The sequence below is a fragment of the Heloderma suspectum genome, chromosome 2 (assembly GCF_057233095.1).
Source record: "Heloderma suspectum isolate Gila_16-S chromosome 2, 16-S_ref, whole genome shotgun sequence".
Taxonomy (NCBI): Eukaryota; Metazoa; Chordata; class Lepidosauria; order Squamata; family Helodermatidae; genus Heloderma; species Heloderma suspectum.
Genome location: NC_139459.1, coordinates 256,302,952 through 256,328,153, shown reverse-complemented (window position 1 = coordinate 256,328,153; position 25,202 = coordinate 256,302,952). Strand labels below are relative to the sequence as shown.

At 44.4% G+C, this 25,202-nt stretch overlaps 1 protein-coding gene and 1 long non-coding RNA gene across 10 annotated transcripts in view; one reads left to right on the top strand and one right to left on the bottom strand.

Annotated features, from left to right (window-relative positions):
• The window catches only part of ACSL6 (acyl-CoA synthetase long chain family member 6), a 117,215-nt gene extending 114,270 nt beyond the window's left edge, over window positions 1-2,945 (bottom strand). For 3 of the 9 annotated variants that reach the window (XM_084838875.1, XM_084838874.1, XM_084838879.1), the window contains exon 1: window positions 2,330-2,419. Coding sequence is in view for 2 of the 9 variants with exons in the window: in XM_084838873.1 (XP_084694999.1) it covers window positions 2,330-2,402 (73 nt within the window). In the remaining 7 variants the exon portion in view is untranslated. Of the gene's footprint in view, window positions 1-2,329 lie in introns of all 9 variants that reach the window. The other 6 variants (XM_084838876.1, XM_084838884.1, XM_084838883.1 and 3 more) reach the window with 4 other exon arrangements.
• LOC146354434 (uncharacterized) lies at window positions 2,105-16,458 on the top strand. The gene is made up of 4 exons (XR_014788388.1): window positions 2,105-3,083; window positions 7,488-7,632; window positions 11,417-11,743; window positions 15,774-16,458. It is a non-coding gene; the product is annotated as an uncharacterized LOC146354434 (long non-coding RNA).
• Window positions 16,459-25,202: the final 8,744 nt, after the last annotated feature.

The following is a 25,202-nucleotide window of genomic DNA, read 5'->3' as shown; positions in this document are numbered from 1 at the left end:
ACCTAACAACTATCTGTAAAAGTATAACAAAAATTACAAAATAACAGACAACACAAACAAAACAGTTCAGGATCAGTTATACAAGTTGGCTACCCATGAAATGGAAAAAGGGGAAATGTTCATGCAACCATGTTAAAAGAAAGGAAGGAAGGAGTCCAAGAACTGCTCTCTGCTTAACTACAGATGATCAATTATTGAGGACTTAGAAAGCCTGACTACGCTGTTCAGAAAGTGAATATGGCATAGCATGACTGGGCAAACATTTACTTTAGGATAATCGGATAGTTTTAGATCTCTGGATGTGTGCCTGCACATGCATAAAACCAGAATACATTGGGGGTACTGACATCACAGACTCATTTCTATAGATAAACATGCAGCTCTCATCCATCCCATCCCTTGAAGTAATAATGATTTGATCTAGAAGCTGTATTTTATTTCCTCCTTGCTGGTGCCTCATCACATAGTCATGAAGTAGGGTTCACGTTCTCAAGCATGTATTTCAAGTGTCTCGCATTGTGAGGGATATCCCTGATCACTCTATGAGAGTAAATGGGATGAAAGCAAATACTTTATTTCCTGAAAAATTCTATATGAAACAAAAGCAATAATATGCTTCTGAAAACTTTTTTCTTCTCAGTAATAATCCTCTTCTTAAAGCTATCCTGCCTTAGTGCATTGGTTTCAGGCCCTACTCTTGACGCTTTGCTCCTTCCACCACCTGATGTGACCAATACAGGTAGGCCAAGTGAAAGAACTCTGCACAGATGGTGAAGGAGGTGGGGTGAGTCTCTTTTGACTGGATTTGCAGCTCTTTCTCCCACATCAATAGTTCAGCTATATGAAACAGAGTCTTCTCCCTACAGACTCCACAAGAGGGCCTGGTGGTCAGGGTTCAGTCCTAGACTCTGTTTTTACTAGAACTGGAATGCGTAAAGTAAAAGAAATATGCCTTTGAGTGCCTGCAAAGTGCTTCAGCCATGAGCGGGATCAATGCTAGACCCACACATTTAGGATTAAACAACAGAACTTCCAGGGCAGATGGCAGAACTCCAGGAATGCACATGCCCCCCATTTACTCTTTTTAAAGAAATAATGCACTATTTTCACCTTTTCCTCCACCCACCCTACTTATTTTTCTATTTTTATAGTGCCACTGGATGTCTGCCATGACAAAGGACATTTGATAGCCAATGATATGGTTCACACCTCTGACAAGGCCAGCCAACAAGGAATATACTGGCATACCCAGAGCCTTTCTCTAGCTTTGCATGCATCAGAGACAGCGGGTGTCCCCAGTGTTGTAACAGGGAGCTGCCTCCTACATATTTCAAGAGGAGCGTGAACTTAGTATTAGAAGCCATCTATTTATTTTAGCGCAGGAAAATGAATCCAGTCCCTGCGAATGATAGATGCTTCTCTGTTCATGACAAAATACACAGCTGGTACATCTTTCTCCAAGATCTTCCCCTCACCCCCAAAAGCTGATCTAAACCTACAAATGAACGACACTACTTATAGATTCATAAGGGTCTCCCTTTCCTTCCCCCACCTCCAAAGTGTTCTATTTCAAATCATTACAGTAGTTTACACCATTTAAAACCGAAATGGTCCCAATAATCTTTAATTGACCATCATTACGGCATGCAATAGCAATACGGAGCAGATTCCCCCCCCCCCCCATACACATCCATATCCTCCATACACATTCTTAGTTTAGCATCAAAGGGGAGAGTATCTTGACCGAACTAAGCATCAGCAGCGTCCAGTCCAAATGAATAAGTCAGCAAAATCTCTGGAGAAAAATTATGTAATCTTTTCATTTCAGTGCCTGCCTCTCAGTCTTTTAAAAGGCAGCTCATCTTCGCATAGCAGTGCAGAGCGTTTCAAAATTCCTCTACAGAGGGCCCAACATTGCAAAGAGATCACATCAACAATGCCTGCCTCCTTTTAAAAACATCCCAGCCCCTTGCTTGGGCTTTCCTTTCCTTTTTGTCCTGCTTCTTCTTGAAAGGTAGTTCAAACGACCTTGTTGTGCTAATTCCAGGAAGAAGAAGGAGAAGAAGAAGAAGAAGAAGGGGGGGGGGAGGAATCCAAGAGAAGCAGCGAGTGTGCTGAAATGGCGGCGGGGGGGGGGGGTTGCGTTGAGGTCATGTCGAAAAGAGCCCCTTGCATACATAAATAATGCCTCCAACCAAAGCTTTCAAAAGAAAGACAGGAAAAGACTCGAAATGCAGCACGGCTATGGAAAGCACGATTTGCAAAAAGGGGTGGCAGGAAACTGAGGGAGCAGCATCTGGGGCGGGAGGGGAGGAAGCGGGCGACTTACCCGAGAGGAGCCAGAGGGAGCCACCAGACACGAGGAAAAAGGTGAGCATGCCTGCCGGAGCCGGCTGCAGCATGGGCGGCCTGAAGCGAGAGGGCAGCTTGAGGGGGGGACTGCAGCAAACTCACTGCAGTGACTGAGGTGGCGGCGGCGGCGCGGACTGGCTGGCGCTCCCTGCTCCAAGGCGCAAGGGCGCCGCTCGAGGCGCTCCCGCGGCAGAGGCGCTTATCTTCAGCCGCCCGCCCCTGCTGCGCCGGCTCCTCCGACAGGAGGCGAAGCGTCGAGCCTGCCGCCGAGGCGCAGGGGATGGAGGCGCGCGCGTGCCGCCCCCGTGCATGCAGACATAATAGGGCTCCAGGGTCCCCCGCGCGCGCACGCGCGCGCCCCCCCGCCCACTTAGAAGGCCCGCCGCGGCGCAGGGAGACGGGGAGCGCGCGGCCGGGCGCGCGCGCGCGGAGCGGCGGAAAGAGCAGGGGGCGCGGAGGGCTTCCCAGGGATCCGCCGCTGCCGCGTTCGAAGAGAAGGCGCCGCTTTCCAGCCCGATCCTACGCAGTAGGGTAGGCCGGCGCGTCCAACGCGGCGTAGGATTGCAGCGGTCAAATGCCCGGCCTTAGCGCAAGGTTCCGCGCCTCCGGAAGGGCATCGCAGAGCTGGGAGAAGGGCGTGGAAGGCAAGCCAAGAGGACCAAAGGCTGGAGCAGCCAGCGCCTCTGTGTGGAGAGGTGGCAACGTCTGGGGCTTTTTCGCGTAGAGAAAAGGCGAGCAGGGCATGGGTGTATAAAGTATAGGTGTATGAAATTTGTATGTGTGTGTGTGTGTGTATACAATTATATATATGTGTATAAAAATATGCATGATGTGGAGCGAGTGGCTACGGCGCATGTTTCTCCCTCTCTCATAATACTAAAATCCAGTCTCATGAAGCTGAGTGGTAGATAGTATCAGGACAGACAAGGCAGCCACAGCGCACAGTGAAACTATGGAATTTGCTTCCAAAAAGATGGAGTGATATCCAGCAACTTGGGCGACTTTAAAAGGGGGTTAGACAAATCCACGGAAGATAAAGCGAGCAATGGCTACTAGTCACGACAGCTCTATAGCTGTCAGTGAGAGCCAGTGTGGTGTAGTGGCTAGAGTGTTGGGCTGGGAGCCAGGAGAACTGGGTTCTAGTCCCACTCAGCCATGAAGCTCACTGGGTGACTTTGGGCCAGTCACAGACTCTCAGCCCAACCCACCTCACAGGGTTGTTGTTGTGAGGATAAAATGGAGGAGGACGACCATGTACTCTGCCTTGGGTTCCTTAAGGAGGAAAAAAGGTGGGATAGAAATGTAATAATACATTTCATATTACCTTCAGTATCAGATCTGTATACCAGTTACCAGGGTATACAGGCAGGAGGGTGCTATTGCCCTCATGCTTGTGGGCTTCCTATTGGGACATCTGATTGGCCACTTTGGGAGCAGAATGCTGGAGTAGTTTTTGGTCTATTCCAGCACAGCTCTTCTTATGTTCTTCGTTTTTGCGACTGCAGTACACACATTAGAAAGCCACGTCTGTTGCTACAGAGTCAGCCAATCCCATCCTCTTGGCATATGTACCCATGTGATAGATCTGTCTGGCACATACACACTTTACATGTTTAGGTGTGCACTTAAAACAAAAAGCACACATTTCCCCAGTAATAAAAAAGATGCAGTTGCATAACACAAGCCGCAGCGCACCTCAGATATTCCACTACAAACCAAAAGTGATAAAAAGTAAACAAGAACTGTCAGTACCCAACTAGCACAGTGCAGAGGAATTGTCAGCCTCTGAAGTCACAGGAGTAGAATTCTTCTCCAGAATGCATCACTTTTTATCAGTGGAGGTTGGGGCTCCGATGTCAGTGGGGTGGTTAATCCGCTCCGGGTTTCAGCCAGAACTCTAGAGGCGCTATCCAAGGTGCAGAGGCACTGGGTTGGATACCAACAGACCTCTGCTGTCTTGGTTGCTGGGAGGGGATTACACCTGGACAGGGCCAGCTCAAGACTTTTTGCTGCCTGATGTGAAGGACAAGATAGTTTCTCCCCACCCCCTCACCTCCACCCCATTTCATGTGCATGCTACTGGACTGGCAATTGAATCTTACTTGGACACTGGGGATAGGACAGCATCCTCCACCACAACTGAGAGCAACAGGCTAGCATAGCGGCTGCATGGCAAGTCACGGAGCACATACAGCTGGGTCCTTCAACATCTCGGCACCGGTCCCTGCCCCCAGGATCTGCTGCCTGAGGCAGCCATCTCACTCTGCCTAATGGGAGGGCTGGCCTTGCACTTGGGATTTTATATCCATGCCCTGCATGCTAGCCATTTCATCTAATTTCTAAAATGAAAGGTGCCCAATGGCACATGTAGGATTGTCCCTTTTTCTGGCATATCTTCTGTGTTTTAATAGCTGCATACTAAGCAGAATGTAAGTTCATGTTTCAGAGAGCCAGTGTGGCATATTAGAGTGTCGGATTAAGACTCTGGAGACTCTGGTTCAAATCCCCTATCAGCTATGAAAGCTCAGTGAGGGCCAGTGAGTCACTAGTCCGGCTTGCACGTAATGTAAAACCATAGTTTAGTGGTATGTGTGTGAACTTTGTGTGTGATTCCTTCCCATTCCTCCTTGTGCTCTCCTCCGGGAGCCCCAGATGTGTGGGGGGTCTTGTGGTTCCAAAGCAGTGATAGGAAAGCATTTGCCAAATGTTCACAGGCATTATTATTATTATATTATTATTCAGCACCCCAGCCCAAAGAACCCTTTGCTAGTAACCTATGTGAACATTCACAGATACTTGTATCTAATTGCGCCCATGGAATCAACCTGGGCAAGGTTACCAGTAAGCCCATTGTATGGGGCCTTCAGCTCAGAGGGGCTGTCAGACGCCAAGGAATCATAGCCCCTTGTATGGGATTCCCCTAGCATCTGAGTCAGAAGGGCCTGTCAGCAGCCCTGAACCTGGGAATATGCCCTTTTAGGTACCGAGACAGTTGAGGGAGAAAAGAATCCAGTTTATTGTTTGTGTTCTTCTTTGGGCAGCATTTGGAGAAAGCAAATTTAGGTTATTGATAATTAATTTTAAGTAATCCCGAAAGTTTTTCTGGAGGTTAATCTCTCAAGGTTTGACTGCACACAACAAAAGCTGCAGAGAAAGGGCACAGTGAAGCTTACAAGGAATGGGGTGACCATTGTCGCCTAGAGAAGGTAGTTGCTTGCCATTACAAGATTGTACCAGCAACCAAACAAGACAACTGCAGTGCGGGATGTTACTGTTGTGATTCTATCCATGTGGTGGTGTGGTGGCCTCCTGTTTCTCTTTTATCCCTGAGAGTACTCTGTAATTCTGATTTGTAAAATTCCCCATTATAAGCATGTACCAAAATAAAGCCATTTACAGTATTTCTTGTAGCGTAGTGGCTAGTGTGCAGGAGTAGGACTACGGAGACCTGGTTCAATATCCCCACCCAGCCAGAAAGCTCACTGGGTTACCTTGGGGCAGTCACCAACTACCTACCAACTTTGCAGGGCTGCTGTGAGGATAAAATGATGTTGGGGTAGAACCATGTACACTACCTTGAGCCCATTGGAGGAAAGGTGGGATACAAGTGTAATAAGTAAATAAATATTGTGCATATGATGCTCAAAATGCTTTTACTCCATATCTTTTATGAAAATATTTATTTATTAAATTTATTAATCGCCCATCTGACTGGTCACCCAGCCACTCTGGGCGATGTACAACCCACCATAAAACAATTTAAAACAATAAAATTTTACCATAATTTTTTTTTTAAAAAAATACCCTAACCCACCCCAAATGCCTGCCTGAATATGAAATCCATAGTGACTAGAATGTCCATTTATCTTTTGTTTTCTAATCCTGCTTTTAAAAAAACATTGTCACATGTCCAGAAATAGCACAAGAGAGGCTCAAAGGCATTGTTAGTGTCATGAATGGAAAAGATGCCCTTACCCTCTAGGGATGGGAAACAACATTATTATTCAAGCCAGAATATCACAGAAGTCTCTTCTCTATGAAGGTTAAACAGATGTCACGCACATAAGGTGTTCAAGCCAAATTCCGCCTTCAGAGATGTCATCCCCTTTTCAGACTGCACTACTTCAAAACACAAGTGAAACACTGTATGTTTGAATGTTTCCCAATATGAAAAACAAAAAACAAAACCAGCATTTATAAAACTAATACTTCAACAAGAAGAATGTAGCTTGAAGGTACATGATACAGGCACTTTGCTGGAGCTAAGCAGCTTTGTTTCTGGTCAGTGTGTGGATGGGGGACTATCTAGGAATTCTGTGTATACTGACTTGAGTTCCATCATGGAAGTTAAATGGCATATGAATATAATAATGTATTCGTGTGTGCATGCATGTATTTAACCCAGCTATCTGAAATGCAAGATTTCTAGGTGGTGCTTGCTGTGTGGGGTTTTTTTTGTTTTTGTTTTAATGTGGAGGAACTTTCCCTCCTGTATTCTGAAGTGGTACAGTTTTGGGAAGACTGAACCACTAAATATTTCTGAATACGTTACTCTAAGGGCCAAGCTACACATTTGAAGACATAGCTAGCAGCTACATCTTTCTTTCTTTGTTACTCTTAAGTACAGAGGGGCTGATCTGGATAGGTATGTAGGGTGGAGAATAGAGGGGCTTTATCACTTTGCCCCCCTCCCCCACTGTTGTCCTGATCTAGATGGGAATGGGGGCCTATAATTTTCATTGCCAAAAAGTGATCCATGTATACCAAGAATATAATAGAACAGATGCTGCTGGTCAAATTAATATAAGTAGTATTATTGTGCAGTGCATTATTATAAACCCATTGCCATCTAAGATTGTCAGAAGTTTTTCATTTAAAAGGTTCCCCCTCATTTGGAATACAAGAGAGTAGAGATAATAGTCCTGTTCCACAACTTCATATCTTTTGACAGCAGGACAATAATGTGTTTTGTTTTTTATTTGAATTCTGGAAGGTTTATTTCACAAACATTTCAATTCCATTCTCACTTTTCAAATAAATTGTAGAGGCCAATCTGTGCTGCACATATTGCCAGCAGAATTTTCTGGGTCCTATATATGGGGGTCCCCTTCTTACCACATTCCATTTTGCCTTAGGAGTCAAGACCCCAGGTCTGAGGCGTCCTGCTTCTTCTCTCTTGAGCGTCTAGTGAGGCTTTGGTCAAGTGAGACACTCTGCCTGGATACGTAAGGGACCAAACATCTCTCAGAAGGAGGATACTCCCGTTTTATCCATAGGAAAGTAAGCATGCAGAAACCCAAGCTTACAGAGCCTTTGAGGTGCATCCACAGGTGCTGTCCAGTTTGGAAATTGAGTAGGATGTTCTTTACCTACTCTATGGCTTGTCTCTGTGTGAAACTTCAAGGGTACAATTCTGTGCGTGGCTGGCTGGGGAATGCTGGGAGATGTAGGCCTTTTTTCTGTCTAAATATGCATAGGATTGTACCCTAAGAGTGTGGCATTGGGCTTTTGAACCATGAGCAGCTACACACACACACACACACACACACACACACACAAGCACTGGGTACAATGCATCAAGATGGCTGGACCTGATTGCCAGCAGATTGTATGCTGCCTCTAATTCAGGGGTAGGCAATTTGTGGCCCTCCATGTGTTTTGCCCTGTGACACCCATAAGCCATAATCAGCATAGTCAATTGCAAGAAATGATGGGAGTTGTCAAACATCTCGAGGGCCACAAATTGCCCACCCCTGTTCTAATGAGAAGAGTGCATACCCCCCATTAGTTAGATTGCTTATTATTGCTTAAAAGCAGCCTGATGTTTGAACAATTTTCGGAAAACAATTAAAATTAGGATGGAGTGGGATTTTTTCCCAAGGCCAGAGAATAATATCTTTAACACTGCAATCCTATATTTGTTTACACAGAAAGAAGTCCCACTTCTTTCTTACACCCTAGCAAGTGTGTATAGCAGCCTCAACCTGGTGCCATCCAGATGCCTGGCTGAGGATGCTGGGCATTGTAGTCCAAAACATCTGGAGGACACCAGGTTGGGGAGGCTGGTGTAGAGGACTGCAGCATAAATGACAATAAACAAATAAATGCAATTAACGATGTCATCAGTTAGTTTTACTTAAATCAAGGGAAACTTTGAAGCTCCCAGCGTATCTTAGCTATAAAGCATTTGGGGAAGGCTCATAAATTTTGACTGAAGTATAATTTAATTGCCAACAAGGTGCCAAGGCATTTTGAGTTGTGCCCTGTTTCTGTTTGGCAGAGCCTTCCTTTGCTGGGAGCACACACACAGAGACTTCTAAAAGGTTCTCCATATTGCTCTTTTGTTGCAAATCATGAAGAAAAACAAGTGGCTGCCCAGTTGGAGACAGTCGGTTCTTTTCTACCTGCTAGGCATGTCTTTCATAAGATTATGGCAAAGATGCTGAAAGAGACCCCTAAAACGGTATTAGTGGTACAAGTCACTTTGAAAGAGTTATTAACATGAGGTTGGCAGAACTATGGTTGATGAAAATTAATGCATTCTCAGTAGGACTCTGAAGCCAAAAGGGAAACACATTGTGGAAGCAATTTGCTCCCATTGAGAGGCATCAGCTCAGCTCATATATTAGATGATATTCAGAATTCCTACCTTGACTACAAACTGTATTACCTATGCTGGGGATTTCTTTTTTTTCCATCTCAAACCTCCTGGGTGACAACCTTCTTACAAAGCAGAGAAAAGTGTTGTGCAAACTTGCTATGCAGCAGGAAAATGGCAGCCTGATTCTACCTATCCACATCAGGTTAGGACCGTAGTTCAGTGGTAGAACAGGGATCATGCCAGTGGTTCTTTGTGATACTATTGCGTGCAGAAAACATTAACAGATTTTCCTTGTGAAAAAACACAGGCAAAGCTGGGGAAAATCATGGAGTGGCTACAGGACCATGGCAACGTCTTTCTCCATATCTGTATCACATTTTTTAATTGAACATATGATTTTATTTTATATTGTGGTTTTAAATTATTATCAGCTGCTCTGTGTGATGCACAGCCACTAAAATGGTGGGATATAATTTCTATAAAGATAAAATTATGAATGTGTTTTATGAGATATTTGCTGTTCATTATCCTGGAATCTATTAGATGAAGGGTGGTGTGCAAATGTTTTATATAAATACCATAAAATATCTCAGATTTCTCTCATATCACATGTATTTTGAGGCACTAGGAAAATGTATTTACATGTAATCAATCAAAAATTAAAAAGCAGACAATTGGTCAACTAAAATTATTTAATATTTAATTAATTTATTTAATTAAAAGGCTTACCTTTTAGAAATGTTTCTTAAATCAATGTTTTCACGGGGTTCCCTTCAGCCAAAGGCTAGTGCCATTGTACATCCAGTTGTACACTGTTAACCTGGTCACGACACATTCCAAATGTATATTGAAGAACTAGGACTCCCCTCATCCCCCAGTGCTCTCAAATCTCTGTCCTTGGTGCTGGAGGAGACATTGGAACTGACTCTCAAGCTTTAATTATGTTTGCTAATACTAACAAATAATAACAACACTTAGCATTCACATATTGGCTTTAGACAACACTTAGCATTTATATATTGGCTTTATATAAAAGGCTTCATATATCTTAGTTACTAACGAGAGAGTCAATCTTCTCATATTCATAATCAGATTTAGGCAGGGAAAAAAAAGATGATCCTTGTGGATCGTTTCTAGGAGACTTTTTGCCGGGGTGGGCTGAAGCCAAAAGTGGGCGGGGCCAGAGCCAGTAGTGGGTAAGGTCACTCCCTCTTCTCTTTTCCTAACAACCCCTTCTTGCTCTGGCTCTGCCACCCCATTTTCTCTCTCCCCTTCTAGCTCGAGCTTCAATTGGCAAAAACAGAAAAGTTTTTTTTTTTTTTTAAGCTTAATGGCTGTGTGTGTGTGGTGGTGGTAGTAATCATTTTCAAGTGGGTTGCAGTGTGGAGGGAGGGGCTTAACCCTTCTCTCCCCAGCTGTGACCTCTTTGAAAATCACCTCACCCCGAGTGGGAATTAAGCTTAGGGGGGAAAGCTGTGGGGGGGGATTTGGGAGGGGTCACAGCATGCGGAGAGAAGAGGGATTCTAATACCCAGGAGCACTCTCCTTGTGCCATCATTTAAAGTTTGACTCAGCTGAGCCAGGCCCAGCCTACCCAGTTGCAGGTGCTCAGGGCCCGGCAGGACAGAATTCGCTCTCTGTACTGTAGCACTCAGACCACTGACATGCAGCAGGGCTCTCCAGTTTGGCCAGGGCCTAATAGCTAATCATTCACTGCTTAGTACAAAATTAAAACCACTCCAATGTTTTGTTCTTTCATTTCAATTTCTGTAGTGGCCCCCAAAACCTGCAGAGCAGGGTAACATGAAGCCAAAAGCTGCTACTTTTAAGGTTTTCTGTACCAAAGTATTTAGACTCTGCTTAAGTAGCTGGCTTGGATTTTAGGACAAGGCAAGACACTGCATGGGAACTTTTTGCTTTTTGATACCATAAGAGCTTTTGATTTCACAGGACTGATAGCTTTTTGATATCACTGGGGCAAACAGATTCTTCCCATTCCCCTTGGACGGAATAGTAGGGGGGAAATAAGTAACCCTCTAAAGCAGTTCTTAGACAAATTAAGATGAGAGATCAAAACAGGACAGAATAGCCGTCTAATCCAGTAACATTTCATACAGATCTTGTACAGTGCAAAGGAAAATCTGTATAATCTTCCATGGCTTAGAGGTCAAACTTAGATTTATTTATTTATTTATTTATTTATTTTATTCCAAATATGCTCCTGGTGAACTCTATCCAAGAAATCGTACCCATTTACATATCGAAATGCAGATCAACATTGAAAAGAAAATAGTCTGTATATGTGTTGTCCTTTCACTCCTAGCTTGCTTTTTGGTATAGCTAAATGAACAGCAGTTCTTGCAGGAAGTGGCTTGCTAATCACATCCACTGAGGTTTGTAAAGGAAGTGTCCGGTGCACTTGCTCACAATACTTTCATTAGAGTAAAATTTCTCTATTTGCAGGAGCTGATCCAAGAATTTTGCTTATGCTGAGCATATTGTCGATCCATCTCACCCAGTACTTCCTTCTCCGACTGGCTGCAGAAAACACCAAGCTCTCAAGCAGAAGCTTTTTGAATCTCTGCTGTCTGCTATTCTTTTTTACTTGAGACATAAGGAATTGAACTTTGACCTTATATATGCCAAGCATGCACTCCTAACACAGAGCAAGGCTCACGCTTACTCAGCATTTCACAGGATGTGGCCTTCACTCAGTATAGTTAGTATGGACTTCGGAGCTTGAAGGGCTTTATATCTTAAGCCACTTGACTTGCTTTCAGCCAGAACTAGGTAGGACCAAATGTTTTTCAAATGCCTAGCCTAGCTTGTGTTGATAAAGCTGTATTACTTAAAGAAATAAAAGGCAAAGTAGAGAATAGCTGAGATTTGGCAAATATTCTATTTTTCATATAAAGTTGTATTACTTAGGGCGCAATCCTATGGGGATAGGCGGCCACCTCCGAACTCAGAGGCAACCACCTATCCAGTGCAGGGCAGGAGAAGCACAGAGGGGATCGTTCCCTCCACACTTCTCCTGCCCTGCATTTGTGGCTAGACAGCCAATTTCAGCTGTCTAGCTGTGGGAGCAGGGGAGGAAGCTGCCAGAAAGCACATAGGATGTGTTGTACCAGCATTTCCACCTTCCCTGCCCCGGAACGCCCCCTGGAATGCCCTGTTTTGGCTGCTCCATGCTCCTCTTCTGAGCACAAACTTGGGGCTGTTCCGCACTGCCTGCAAGGCAGCGTGAAAAGGGGAGAAGGTCGGTTCTTTGGGAACCAACCTTGGAGCGTGGGCTCCGAGGTCAGTTCCCAGAAAACCAGATATCCTATGGCCGTCTAGTTGCTGACTAGCAGCCATAGGATTTCTCCCTTAGAGAAGGAAAAGGCAGAATTGAAAATAGCTGGAATTCAGCAAATATGCTATTTTTCATAGAATGGGTTGCATGTCGCAGAATTCCAGTATTAAATACCATTAGCCACAGACTGTGTTTTCACATGAAACCATCACAACTCAGTTTGTCATTTAGTAAAAACTGGGCTTTTAAAGAGGTTTTTTCCTCTCTCTCTCGCATGAGAAAGACATTGGACTGTTCTCTGCAGGCACGAATTATACTTCTTGGCTGCAGTTTTACTGTCTTGTTTTACGGGCTGTTTTTGGGCTGTTTTTAGACTGTTTTGTTTATTATATAGTATATTTTTTACTCTGGTAAGCTGTTTTGAGAATTTTACTATGATGTTTATTAAATAAAGAAATAAAGAAATAACCAATTGGCCCTACAAGTTGCTATGGGATGACTGCTGTTCCATATTATTCTGAAGACAAAGCAGAAACAGCCTCTTACAATTGTTTCAGAATCTCGTCATATGAAGCTTCCTGTGTGGTGTGGAGAAGTGCTCTGATACAGTGTCCTTATTGAGAAATACTGAATTGTTAGCCAAAAGCAAACAGCTTCCCCTCCTTCCCCCTGCTTCTTATCATCCAGCTGCAAAACTCAGAGTTTTCAGACTTCTGTCTCCTTATCTGATTACATATTAACTGCCAAACTGTTGTTCTCCATCCTTTGCTTGAATAGGTGTGGTGCCCAGGAACTATTAGCCACTAACCACCTAAAGCCATCAGTGGTGTTCATTTAAGTAATAAACATCTAGCTATCAGTGCCCACCAACAAAGTCCAGTTTGCATGATCGCTGGAGACCATTGTGGCATATTTAAGCCATAGTGGTTGGCGGTGCATGCCAGCAGCCATTGTGAATATTCAAGCCTAGGTGGGCAGTTGCCACAGCTTATTGTGATGTCTGAACCTGGTGCAGAGTGGTTTGTTGCTGTGGTTAACAAACCACCCACAACCCAAAAACAGCCCATGGGTATTGGGTATTTGTTAACCACAGCAACAACCCACCCTCACCAGGTTCACGCATCATGATAAGCCGTGGCACATGCCCACCATGGTTTGAATATTCACAGTGGCCACTGGCACACATTACAACCCACCGTGGCTTATTTAAACCATGGTGGGCTGTGGGGATTGTGTGAACCAGTATCTTTAGCTATTGGTTTGTCAGACACTGCTGACCACTATCCCATCTGGTGAGTTGTATACCTGAAGGCTCTCAGGAAAGAACCTTCTTTCAAGAGCTACTGACCACTATCTGTAGCCTCTCAAGAAAGAACATTCTAGATCTGGTTGGGCTCTACCCACCAGGCTGGCTATTGGTTCTTCCTGGGCAGGAAGGAGTATAAAAGACTAGATTGCAATTTTGAAGTCCACTATGACATCCAATTATTATTTTTTTTAATGTTCAATACGTGTATATAATGTCCTAGCAGAATTGCAGATATCTACATATTTTGAGATTATTTTATAGCACAGCATTTGAACTATAAGCACTATGGCAAATTTAAGTGCTGTATGCTACATTCAGAATGCCAATAAGGCATTTCACAAATGCCAATAAGGAACTGGATGACTTGGGGATTTTCTCTTTTCAGTATATTTTTAGCATTGTTATGACAAGATAGATTCTCAGCTGTTTAGGCTGAAACAATATAGATTCACTAAGAAATGCACTCTGGGAGGATTTGAGATAAAGGGAGCATTTTATGATAAATCGGAGGTTTTAGGAATTAGCCACTGTGGTCTTAGAAAAGCTGAGAATAGACAAAGTGAGTTTTCCTTACAAAGCTATGATTCCTCTGTGGTAGATCAGGAGCTAGCAGAACAAATAGTCAAGTTGTCTAGGTCACCAAACTTCCAACAGTGGGAGCAAAAGGAGTGAGGGAAGGACTTAACTCTCAGTGTCAGGAGATGGTTCCCACATGTGGATCAGGACCCACTACTGAAAATATTTCTCTATGTAAAATGTTTGAGAAATACTGTCATCATGCATGGGACTTTAGTATGAACAACAATAATTCCCCTTTTACTTGGATCAACTCTGATCAGCTTGCTCAGAGTTGTTTTTTTCTTGGCTAATTCCTTTTCTCCGAAAATACGAGACAGAATAGGAACAGCCAGTAGAACCTGTACTTTATCCTAGTGGTGTCCCAGATTAGGGATCCACATCCATCCTAGGGTAGCCAATATATCATTAAGCTATAAATCTCAACCTTCAATGTTGTTGCATAGAACAGCAAATGACATGCATTTCTACCATTAAATTTACTCACAAGTAGGGACACTTGTGTTTCCAAAAGGTTGAAATGCCTCTCCTAAGGCTTAGTTCCTGGCAGTAAGAACTGTAGCTACAATACACTGGCATGTTTTATATTTTTGGCCCTGCCCCCTTTACCTTTGGCCCTGCCCACTGCTGGTGCCCCCAAGAACTTCTCCGAAATGGAATTTGGCTCTCTGGCTGAAAGTGGTCCCCCACCCCTGTTTTAAAGGCACAAGTTGGATCACCTACCCCTAAGTGCCAGATTGCAATTTCAATCAGCATCTTTTGACTTCCCCCAGAATATATCTCCTGGGTGAGAGATACAAAATTATACTGCATCACTGCCACTTTTATCTTTTTGCTGAACTCTGATCATGTGTTCTGCAAATGTAATTTCAATCAAATTACTTCTTTGCTTCCCCTGACTTTTCCTCTTCACTTTAAACTTCTTGTAAGCTTCTTTCAAATGGCCCCATGGACTTGTTCCTCTATATCTTCTTTTCTTTCTCCGTATCTGTGGGTTGTATCCAGTTGTGTCCCTCCATCCATGGGTGGCTCTTTGATCCAGCAGAGGCTTCCATGAACAGAAACGGGAGGGAAGCAATTTTTCACAAATTTCTCTGTTCTTCGGCACCTGCCACAATGCCTCCCATGCTGTTTGCCCAGCCCTCTGGAGCAAATTGGGGGGGGGGGGTGTCGAGGGAAGGGGGATCAGCAAAAATCACCTTCTCTCACCCTTCAACCTGCTGGATCAAAGAACCTTCTGGGAGAGAGGGACACAGTTGAATGCAGCCCTGTATATTTCTTTAAGGTCCTTCGCTCTACACAGGTACCAATATTCTTATCCAGTCTAAGATTACTCCTTCTATTCCTTGCTTCAGTCCCCTCCCTTTTTCCATATAGCTCTCTATCAAAGAACTGTCCCAACACCAGAAATTTGACTCTTTCAACTGTTTTACATTCAAGTGTCTCCTTAAAACACATTTCTTCACCCTGGCTTATCCCAATTGACACTCTTCCCCTTTTACTTCCCTTCCTCTGCAGTGTGTCTTGTCTTTATCCTAGATTGTAAACCTGTGATATAGGCTGTTTATATACAGTGCCTAGAAATTGTAGATCTGCTGCTGCTGCTATAAAGTTGATACAGTCTTCTTTTCTTTTCACAGTGGAATGGCAGCAACTGATTCTGGTCCAGTTAATCTTACCAAGAGATCTTCACATCTGTATTTGTATACTAAAAATAAAAGAAAATCCCTGACAATTCTGCTCCAACAAGAGCATCTAAAGTAGGCAAATTTGCACCAATTTGATTTCTTCTGCAGTCTTCACGAATTTGCATGATTTGTTCTGGTTTTGCTAGTCTTGAGCAGGGATATGGATATTCAGTGGTAGAACTTTATAGTGTGTGTGTGTGTGTGTGTGTGTGTGTGTTTAAATGAAAACCAAGCACCTAAAGGAACTGATACTGGATTCTGTACCCTGTACCACATTCTGCCCTTTTTCTGCATTCCTTCACAATAGCAGCAATATGCAAAGCTATGGTCGTCATCCATATTGTGGGACAAAAAAAACACTTATTTAGGAATTCAGATTTATCTAGTCCCTGGTCATGTTATCAAGCTACACAGAGTGAAACCCCAAAGGTTTAAATTGGAATTTGACAAAATAATTATATGGTGCTGGGATTCTTCTTTCCTAGTTTCTGGACTGGTTCTGTTCTATGCATATGGGGAAGGCGACACCTACTGTTTGAAACCAGAAGTACAACTAAACCGTATGGGAGTCTCTAGGTACTTCCATATGGACAGCTCCTAGGGGCCATTCCGTGTTTCCCTGCTTAAGGGCGCAATCCTATGCATGTTTAGACAGAAAAAAAGTTCTACAACTCCCAGAATGCTGGGGGTTTCAGGGCTTATTTCGGTTTAAACACACATAGGATTGCGCCCTAACAGAAGAAGCAGTGGGGGGACATGGGAAGGTTACAAATGGGAGATATCATCGCCTGTATCCCTTGTAAAATTACATCTTTGAGGAGGGCAATTGCACAATAAAAGGCCAGCCTGGAAGCATCCACTGGAGCAGACCAGATACAGTTCCCTGTGTTTAAACATCAACAGTGGTGCAGTTATGGCTGCACCTCAGGGATAAAGTCCAAGGATTCACAGCCCAGGGCAGGACCAAATGACCACCGAGAGAGCGACAGGTGATTCGAGCAGCAACAAACAGGCCTGGCCTCAGCACCTGGGCTGGCCTGGGCAGGCTGGAACCCCCCAGGACTGATGCTGCTGGCTGCAGGATTCTTTCTCCTTAGTTTTAAAAGCATCTTCTACTCAGGGGGTGGGCAGCTGGGCATGCACACAGTCACAATGGCTCATTTCATTATTTTATTTCTTTTAAAAGATAGTATCCTTTTCTATCCCCTTCATGGATCACTGTCTTGTTGTGGCGAAGGGGCTTGCGTAACTCAGTGAAGCCATAAGCTATGCCGTGCAGGGCCACCCAAGACGGACAGGTCATGGCAGAGAGTTCTGACAAAATGTGGTCCACTGGAGAAGGAAATGGCAACCCACTCCAGTATTCTTGCCAAGAAAACCCCATGGAACGTATCACAAGGCTAAAAGAGATGACGCCGGAAGATTAGCCCCTCAGGTCGGAAGGTGTCCAATATGCTACTGGGGAAGAGCAGAGGGTATTTCCAAGTAGCGCCAGAAAGAGTGAAGCGGCTGGGCCAAACCCGAAAGGACACTCAGCTGTGGATGTGTCTGGTGGTGAAAAGAAAATCCGATGCTGTAAAGAACAATATTGTTTAGGAACCTGGAATGTCAGATCAATGAATCAAGGTAAGCTGGAGGTGGTCAAACATGAGATGGCAAGATTGAACATCGACATCTTGGGAATCAGCAAACTAAAATGGACAGGCATGGGTGAATTTAATTCAGGTGACCATCATATCTACTATTGTGGGCAAGAATCCCTTAGAAGAAATGGAGTAGCACTCATAGTCAACAAAAGGGTGGGAAAAGCAGTACTGGGGTACAATCTTAAAAATGATAGAATGATCTCAGTACGAATCCAAGGCAAACCATTCAACATCACAGTAATTCAAGTCTATGCCCCAACCACTGAGGCCGAAGAAGCTGAGGTTGATCGGTTCTATGAAGACCTACAACACCTTCTAGAACTAACACCAAAAAAAGATGTCCTCTTCATCATAGGGGATTGGAATGCTAAAGTAGGAAGTCAAGAAATCACCGGGATAACAGGCAGGCATGGCCTTGGTGTACAAAATGAAGCAGGACAAAAGCTAATAGAGTTTTGCCAAGAGAACATGCTGATCATAGCAAACACTCTTTTCCAACAGCACAAGAGGCGACTCTACACATGGACGTCACCAGATGGTCAATATCGAAATCAGATTGATTATGTCCTTTGCAGCCAAAGATGGAGAAGCTCCATACAGTCAGTAAAAACAAGACCTGGAGCTGACTGTGGCTCAGATCATGAGCTGCTTCTTGCAAAATTTCGGCTTAAATTGAAGAATGTCGCGAAAACCACTAAACCGTTCAGGTATGACCTAAATCATATCCCTGATGAATATACAGTGGAGGTGAGGAATAGATTTCAGGGATTAGACCTGATAGACAGAGTGCCTGAGGAACTATGGACGGAGGTCCGTAACATTGTTCAGGAGGCAGCAACAAAATCCATCCCAAAGAAAAAGAAATGCAAGAAAGCCAAGTGGCTGTCTGATGAGGCTTTACAAGTAGCTCACGAAAGAAGGGAAGCGAAAAGCAAGGGAGAAAGGGGAAGATATACCCAACTGAATGCAGAGTTCCAGAGAATAGCAAGGAGAGACAAGAAGGCCTTCTTCAATGAACAATGCAAAGAAATCGAGGAAAACAACAGAATGGGAAAGACTAGAGATCTCTTCAAGAAAATTGGAGATCTCAAGGGAATGTTTTGTGCAAAGATGGGCATGATAAAGGACAAAGAAGGCAGGGACCTAACAGAAGCAGATGAGATTAAGAAGAGGTGGCAAGAATACACAGAAGAACTATACAGGAAAGATCTGAATGTCCCTGATAGCCATGATAGTGCGGTCACTGAACTTGAGCCGGACATCCTAGAGAGTGAAGTCAAGCGGGCCTTAGGAAGCATTAGTAACAACAAAGCTAGCGGAGATGACAGTATTCCAGCCGAGCTATTTAAAATCCTAAAAGATGATGCTGTTAAAGTGCTGCATTCAATATGCCAACAAATCTGGAACACTCAACAGTGGCCACAAGACTGGAAAAGGTCAGTTTACATTCCAATTCCAAAGAAGGGCAACGCCAAAGAGTGTTCAAACTACCGCACAATTGCGCTCATTTCACATGCCAGCAAGGTGATGCTCAAAATCCTACAAGCTAGGCTTCAGCAGTATGCGAACCGAGAACTACCGGAAGTACAAGCTGGGTTTAGAAGAGGCAGAGGAACTAGAGATCAAATTGCCAACATTCGCTGCATCATGGAGAAAGCAAGAGAATTCCAGAAAAACGTCTATTTCTGCTTCAATGACTACGCCTTTGATTGTGTGGATCACAACAAACTGTGGCAAATTCTTAAAGTGATGGGAGTACCAGACCACCTTACCTGTCTCCTGAGAAACCTGTACGAGGGACAAGAAGCAACAGTAAGAACCAGACATGGAACAACCGATTGGTTCAAAATTGGGAAAGGAGTATGACAAGGCTGCATATTGTCACCCTGCTTATTTAACTTATATGCAGAGTACATCATGAGAAATGCCGGGTTGGATGAATCAGAGGTCGGAATTAAGATTGCTGGGAGAATTATCAACAACCTCTGATATGCAGACGATACCACCCTAATGGCAGAAAGCGAAGAGGATCTCAAGAGCCTCTTGTTGAGGGTGAAAGAGGAGAGTGCAAAAGCTGGTTTGAAACTCAACATTACAAAAACGAAGATCATGGCATCTGGCCCCATCACTTCCTGGCATATAGAAGGGGAAGAAATGGAAGCAGTGACAGATTTTACTTTCTTGGGCTCCAAGATCACCGCAGACGGTGACTGTAGCCATGAAATTAAAAGTTGCTTGCTCCTTGGGAGGAAAGCTATGGCCAACCTAGACAGCATAGTAAGAAGCAGAGACATCACTTTGCCGACAAAGGTCCGTCTAATCAAAGCTATGGTTTTCCCAGTAGTAATGTATGGCTGTGAGAGCTGGACTATAAGGAAGGCTGAGCGCCGAAGAATTGATGCTTTCGAACTGTGGTGCTGGAGAAGACTCTTACGAGTCCCCTGGACTGCAAGGAGGTCAAATCAGTCCATCCTAAAGGAAATCAACCCTGAGTGCTCATTGGAAGGACAGATAATGAAGCTGAAGCTCCAATATTTTGGCCACCTAATGCGAAGAGAAAACTCCCTGGAAAAGACCCTGATGCTGGGAAAGACTGAAGGCAAAAGGAGAAGGGGACGGCAGAGGATGAGATGGTATGCATCACGGATGCAATGAATATGAACTTGAGCACGCTCCGGGAGAGAGCGCAGGACAGGAAGGCCTGGCGTGCTATGGTCCATGGGGTCACGAAGAGTCGGACACGACTGAACGACTGAACAACAACAACAACATCCTTTTCTATATATAAAAAGGTGCTTATAGCCAAGTAAATGAGTTTAACATCAGGGCAGCAGAAGCAAAACCCATTTTATTCCTCCGTCATAACGGTGCTATGATTTAAGTGAGTTTAAAATGGAAAACTGCACATGCTCAGAGTGTTGTTCTTATTTTCCGGGTGCAATCCTATGGCTGCTAGTCAGTGGCTAGACAGCCATCAGATAGGTTCCACCCACTCCTGTGCTGCCTCGTAGGTAGCGCGGATCAGCTCCACACTCTGGGCTCATAAGAGGTGCACGGAGCAGCAAAAATGGGGCACTCCTGGGGGCAGTGCGGGTGGACGTGCCTTTCCGACACTTCCTATGCATCATCTGGCGTGGCCCTCCTGCCCGCTCTGCCTTCCCCTGGCTAGATAGCCAAAATCGGCTGTCTAGCCATGAATGCAGGGCAGCTAAAGTGCTGCTCCTGCCCTGCATTGGATAGGTGGTTGCCTCCGAGTTCAGAGGCGGCCGTCTATCCTGATAGGATTGAGCCCTTAATCAGGGTTGGCAAATAGTTTTGCAAAGAAACCTATAGACAGTGGTGCAGGTAGGACTGGACCTTGGAGCAAAGTCCAGGGCCCTGTCGCCAAGTCCTCCCTCGCCCGCTGCCAAATGAGCTCCTAGACAGCAGTAGAGGATAAGGATATCAGGGCAGCAGAAGCAAATTCCATTTTGTTCCTGCATCATGATGGTGCTATGATTTAAATGAGTTTGAAATGGGAAACTGCACATGCTCAGAGTGTTGTTGTTGTTGTTTTTAATCAGGTTTGGCAAACAGTTTGGCATCTTCGTGTTTGCTGTAGTATGAGGAACGTAGACTCACTTGCAAAGCATGGAATGGCAGTGGGGAAGGAGGAAGAAGAGAAATGCTCAGTGTGGGCTTCACAGCTGAAGTTATACGCACGGCCATCTAAGGGGCCCCCGTAAGACCATTTGGTCCAGAGTCTAAAATTACCTACTTGCACCTGAAACTGCCTGAAGCACATATAACAAGGGGTGTGTGGGTATGAAGGGATATTCTGATTTTAACAGCGACATTGCCACACCACCCTGATAATTTTACTGAAGAGCAGGATACAAGTCTTCATAATGAACAAATAGCGATTCTTCACTTTCAGTAAAGATTGATATTCCTTTTTCTTCTGACGGAGTTTTGACATGGTCAGCTGAACTGAACACGATTATATCCCCATCAACTTGTTCCGCAATTATTACTGTTATTTTTGGCAGCTCTGGTCAGATCACCATAGAGTAATCATACATACACACACAAAAAGGCTGATACAGCCGTTTAGGGTCCAATCCTATGCACATTTAGACAGAAAAAAGTCTACATGTTCGTAGGATCCCACCCTTAAAGACTCAGCTGTGAATACTCTCCCATTGCCCAGTCTGGTCCAGATAAAAAGTCTTGTGTTGATTCCAAAAGATGTGAGTGACGCCTACTTTTGGACATTCACTGAGAAAAGAATTGTGAAAAGTTTCAAACCGTCCTAGACAGCTTCCTCTGCTTTCTTTTACTTGGCACATAGTTCCCTCCAGAGGGCAGTCTTTGGCTACATGCATGTGTTCAGAAAATCGTTTTTCAGAGATCTGAAGGGCATATAATATAGCTATTCTTTTCTGTCCCACTATCGTCTGTAGCAGAGCATGTTTTTCATGGTCTTGTTTATTTAATGGACTTGATGGTACTCGAGGGCAAAAAAAAATTAATAACCCCTGGTGCTCATCACCTTCCAAAACATTTTAGACGTATATTTGTCGTTTCAGTATGATGCTATTTAAGCAACAAGCGTCTCTCCCCTCTCTCATTTTCTGCCCCCCCCCCCCGTGAGTCAGCCTTCCGTGGCACTGCGTATTGCCAGTGCTGACTGGGATATTTGGGGGACTTCCCCTTCCCTCCCCGTGTGTCTGTGTGTTTGTAGAAAGTTCTTTGTATTTCTCCACACCTTGGGGTTTCCCCGAGCCCACTGACTTGTGTGTGGTTGCTGATGCTTCTGCTGCGTAAAGACTGACACTCAGGGAACTGAGATTGCAATTAGTGCATACAGTGGGGGGCCTGTAGCAAAACGTTGCATGTGGGCAGGGGAATTGCTAGGCTTGTGTCCTGGGCCCCAGCCTCAAATCCATTTCCCAGGGTCCCGATCTGTTCCCCAGAACCTAAATGTCCTTTGATGCCAATGGAAGATCTTTTTCTTAGCTTAATTGCCATGCAGGGAGGCAATTTTCAAGGGGATTGAACCTGGGGAAGGAAGGGTTAACCCTCCCCTCCCCACATGCTGGAACACCCCACAACCCCCTTCCCTTGCACGCCAATTAAGCTCATAAGAAAAAATCTTCCATTGATGCCAAATGGGATCCCTCCACCCCCGCCGAGCTTAATCAGCATGCAGAGGAGATTTCCAGGGGGGATCCCAGTTGAGAAGGGTTAACCCTCCCTTCCCTGCTTATTGTGACACCCTCAGTCTCCCTCCCCACTTGACAAGGAAGCTTGGAAAAATCCTTCCATTTGGCATCAAGGGAAGCTTTCCTTCTAAGCTAAATTGCATGGGAGTAGGGCCAGTTTTTTTACAGGAGGGAAAGAGATGGCGGGGGGGGGGGAGAAAAGAGAAAACTGGGGCAAGGGATAGTGAGAATTTGCAAAGTGATTGTAACTGAAGAAGAGGAATCACTGATTTGGTATTATCTGGACTAGGTGCAAATTGAAGACTGTATTTTATTGGAGATTATTTGGATGAGAAATTAATGGGTTGGCTTTGCCTTCTGTGAAATTCAAATGAATCCTAGTAATTTTTTGAATTTGCATATATACATATAAAGTTAGCATATGCAAATCTTATGCAGGTTTGTGTCCTATGAGCCTGGGGCCCGGATCTTTTACATGCCGAGCAACACCCCTACATGTGTGTTTTCTTTCCTAGGCAGGAGGCTGCCCACAGCAAGCCTGCAAGAGAGCAAGGGGGAATGTGTGAGCAGTGCTGGCAGGGGAGAGACTGAGGGAATGATATCTATGTGTCTCCTCCTCTGTCCCCCTTTTCCAGCCACTCCAGCAGATGCTTCCTCCCAGCCGGTTTTCATCCTCCTCCTCCCTCTCCACTGTCCGTCAGCATTCGATGGGTACTGGGCACGCTCAGTTCACATTGAACTGTTTCCCCCTATGATTTATTTGTACCTCTACAAATCTTGGAGTTACCTCCTGTCTGCTGATACCTCCCAGTTGTGTGTGACTATTGGTGCTTTGGCTACATAAGCAACAGCATTCAGAGAACTGAATCAGAAATAGAATATAAGATGATAAACAGTAAAGCAGCCTAGTCATCTCTCCCCTGCTCCATTTTTGAGCATGTCTTATATGAATTGATTTTTCCATTGCGCAAACTCACCTTGATGTTTCCCCACTTGCGCAGCCTTCATGAAATGCTCTATCCTGGTATCAAACTCAGTTTCAGTGCCTAGTGCAGAGCCAAACTTTTTGGAACCGTAGGCACATCTGGGAATTGGAGAAACCACTGTTTCTCAGGTTCACAAAATGGCTCCCATAGAGGATGTGGCTAGTCACATAATGGCTGCCATGGGGGCGTGTCTACTCAGGAAGTTTGTGTGTTGTGGTGTGGTGGTGGGGAGAGAAATAGCGAGGCTGGGAGGGAGGGGAAAGGGAAAGAATTGCTTCCTGCCCTGCCCAATCTTCTTCCGTCAACACAGACCTTTCCCCTTTGCGCTTTCTCTCTCCACTTGCAGCCACATTGGGATCCCAAGCCTAGCGTAGACTATTTCTGAAGCCATGATACGTTCCTGGTCAATCCTCTTCTTCTTTTGCTCTGAAGTCTTGTAGAAGGGCTAAACATCATATCACATGTAGCTCTGGTATCTTTTTTTTGGAGACATGTTTGATTTTTATACAACACAACTGCTGAGGGTGCAATTTGCAGTGCAGGATTAACGCATAGGGAAAGCGGCTTTAAATTTATGGGAATGTGAGCGCGCGTGCGCGCACACACACACACCAATTATCCCAGGTCTTTTAAAATAACTCTCATAATTATTTTGATATAATAAAAATCTGTAAATCTTGTTTTGCCTCAGACCACACTGTGGCAGGAGAAACGGAATTTCTATAGCCGCATAGGAGCAACAATAGCTCCATCTTATCTAAATGATGGGCAAAACTCTCTCTTGATTCAGAATGGGCTCAGTTTATGATTTATGCTTTCAGACTCAGGTAATGACTTTATTTATTTAGCTTTCTATACTGCCCAGTGGCCGAAGGTTACAAGACAAAGGTTAAAACCATAGAGTACAATAACACAGTAGAACATAATGTAAAAACCATACATTTAAAACAGAATAAAGCCAAAGTAGCAACCAAGATAAAAGCCAGCCTCACGGCAAAGATCTAAAAATGCACTAGCACAATTTTAAAAATAGAAGGGCTAAAAAGCCTGGGAAAATAAAAAGTGGTTCACCTGGTGCTGAAAAGACCACAATGTAGGTGAGTCTGTTATTAAATGCAGTCCCTTGTCCCCTGAGGTAGGGGAAAATGTCCTCAGTATTTAAGTGAAAGTAAGACTGATTAGTTTGCATAGGCTATACCATTTAAAACGGTGGAACTGCTGAGTTGCAAACAGAAGCAGATAATGTGTGTGTGTGTGTGGCATTTGGAAGTGTACAAAAGATACATTCTCACTTTTTCTTTTTGAAATACAGTCTGGGCCTCCTTATCTCCAGACCCAGTCATACCCCTCCTTTTAGCATCCACGGGAATTTTTTTGGGGGGAAGGCAAAGCTGTACAGCAGTTCGTAGTTGTAATTCACATGCATAGGGCGCTTTCCTTGTATGTACTCTTTGTTGCTTAGCATCTCATTCTATAACATTTAGGGTGCAATCCTATGCAGATAGGTGGCCACCTCCAAACTTGGAGGTGACTGCCTATCCAATG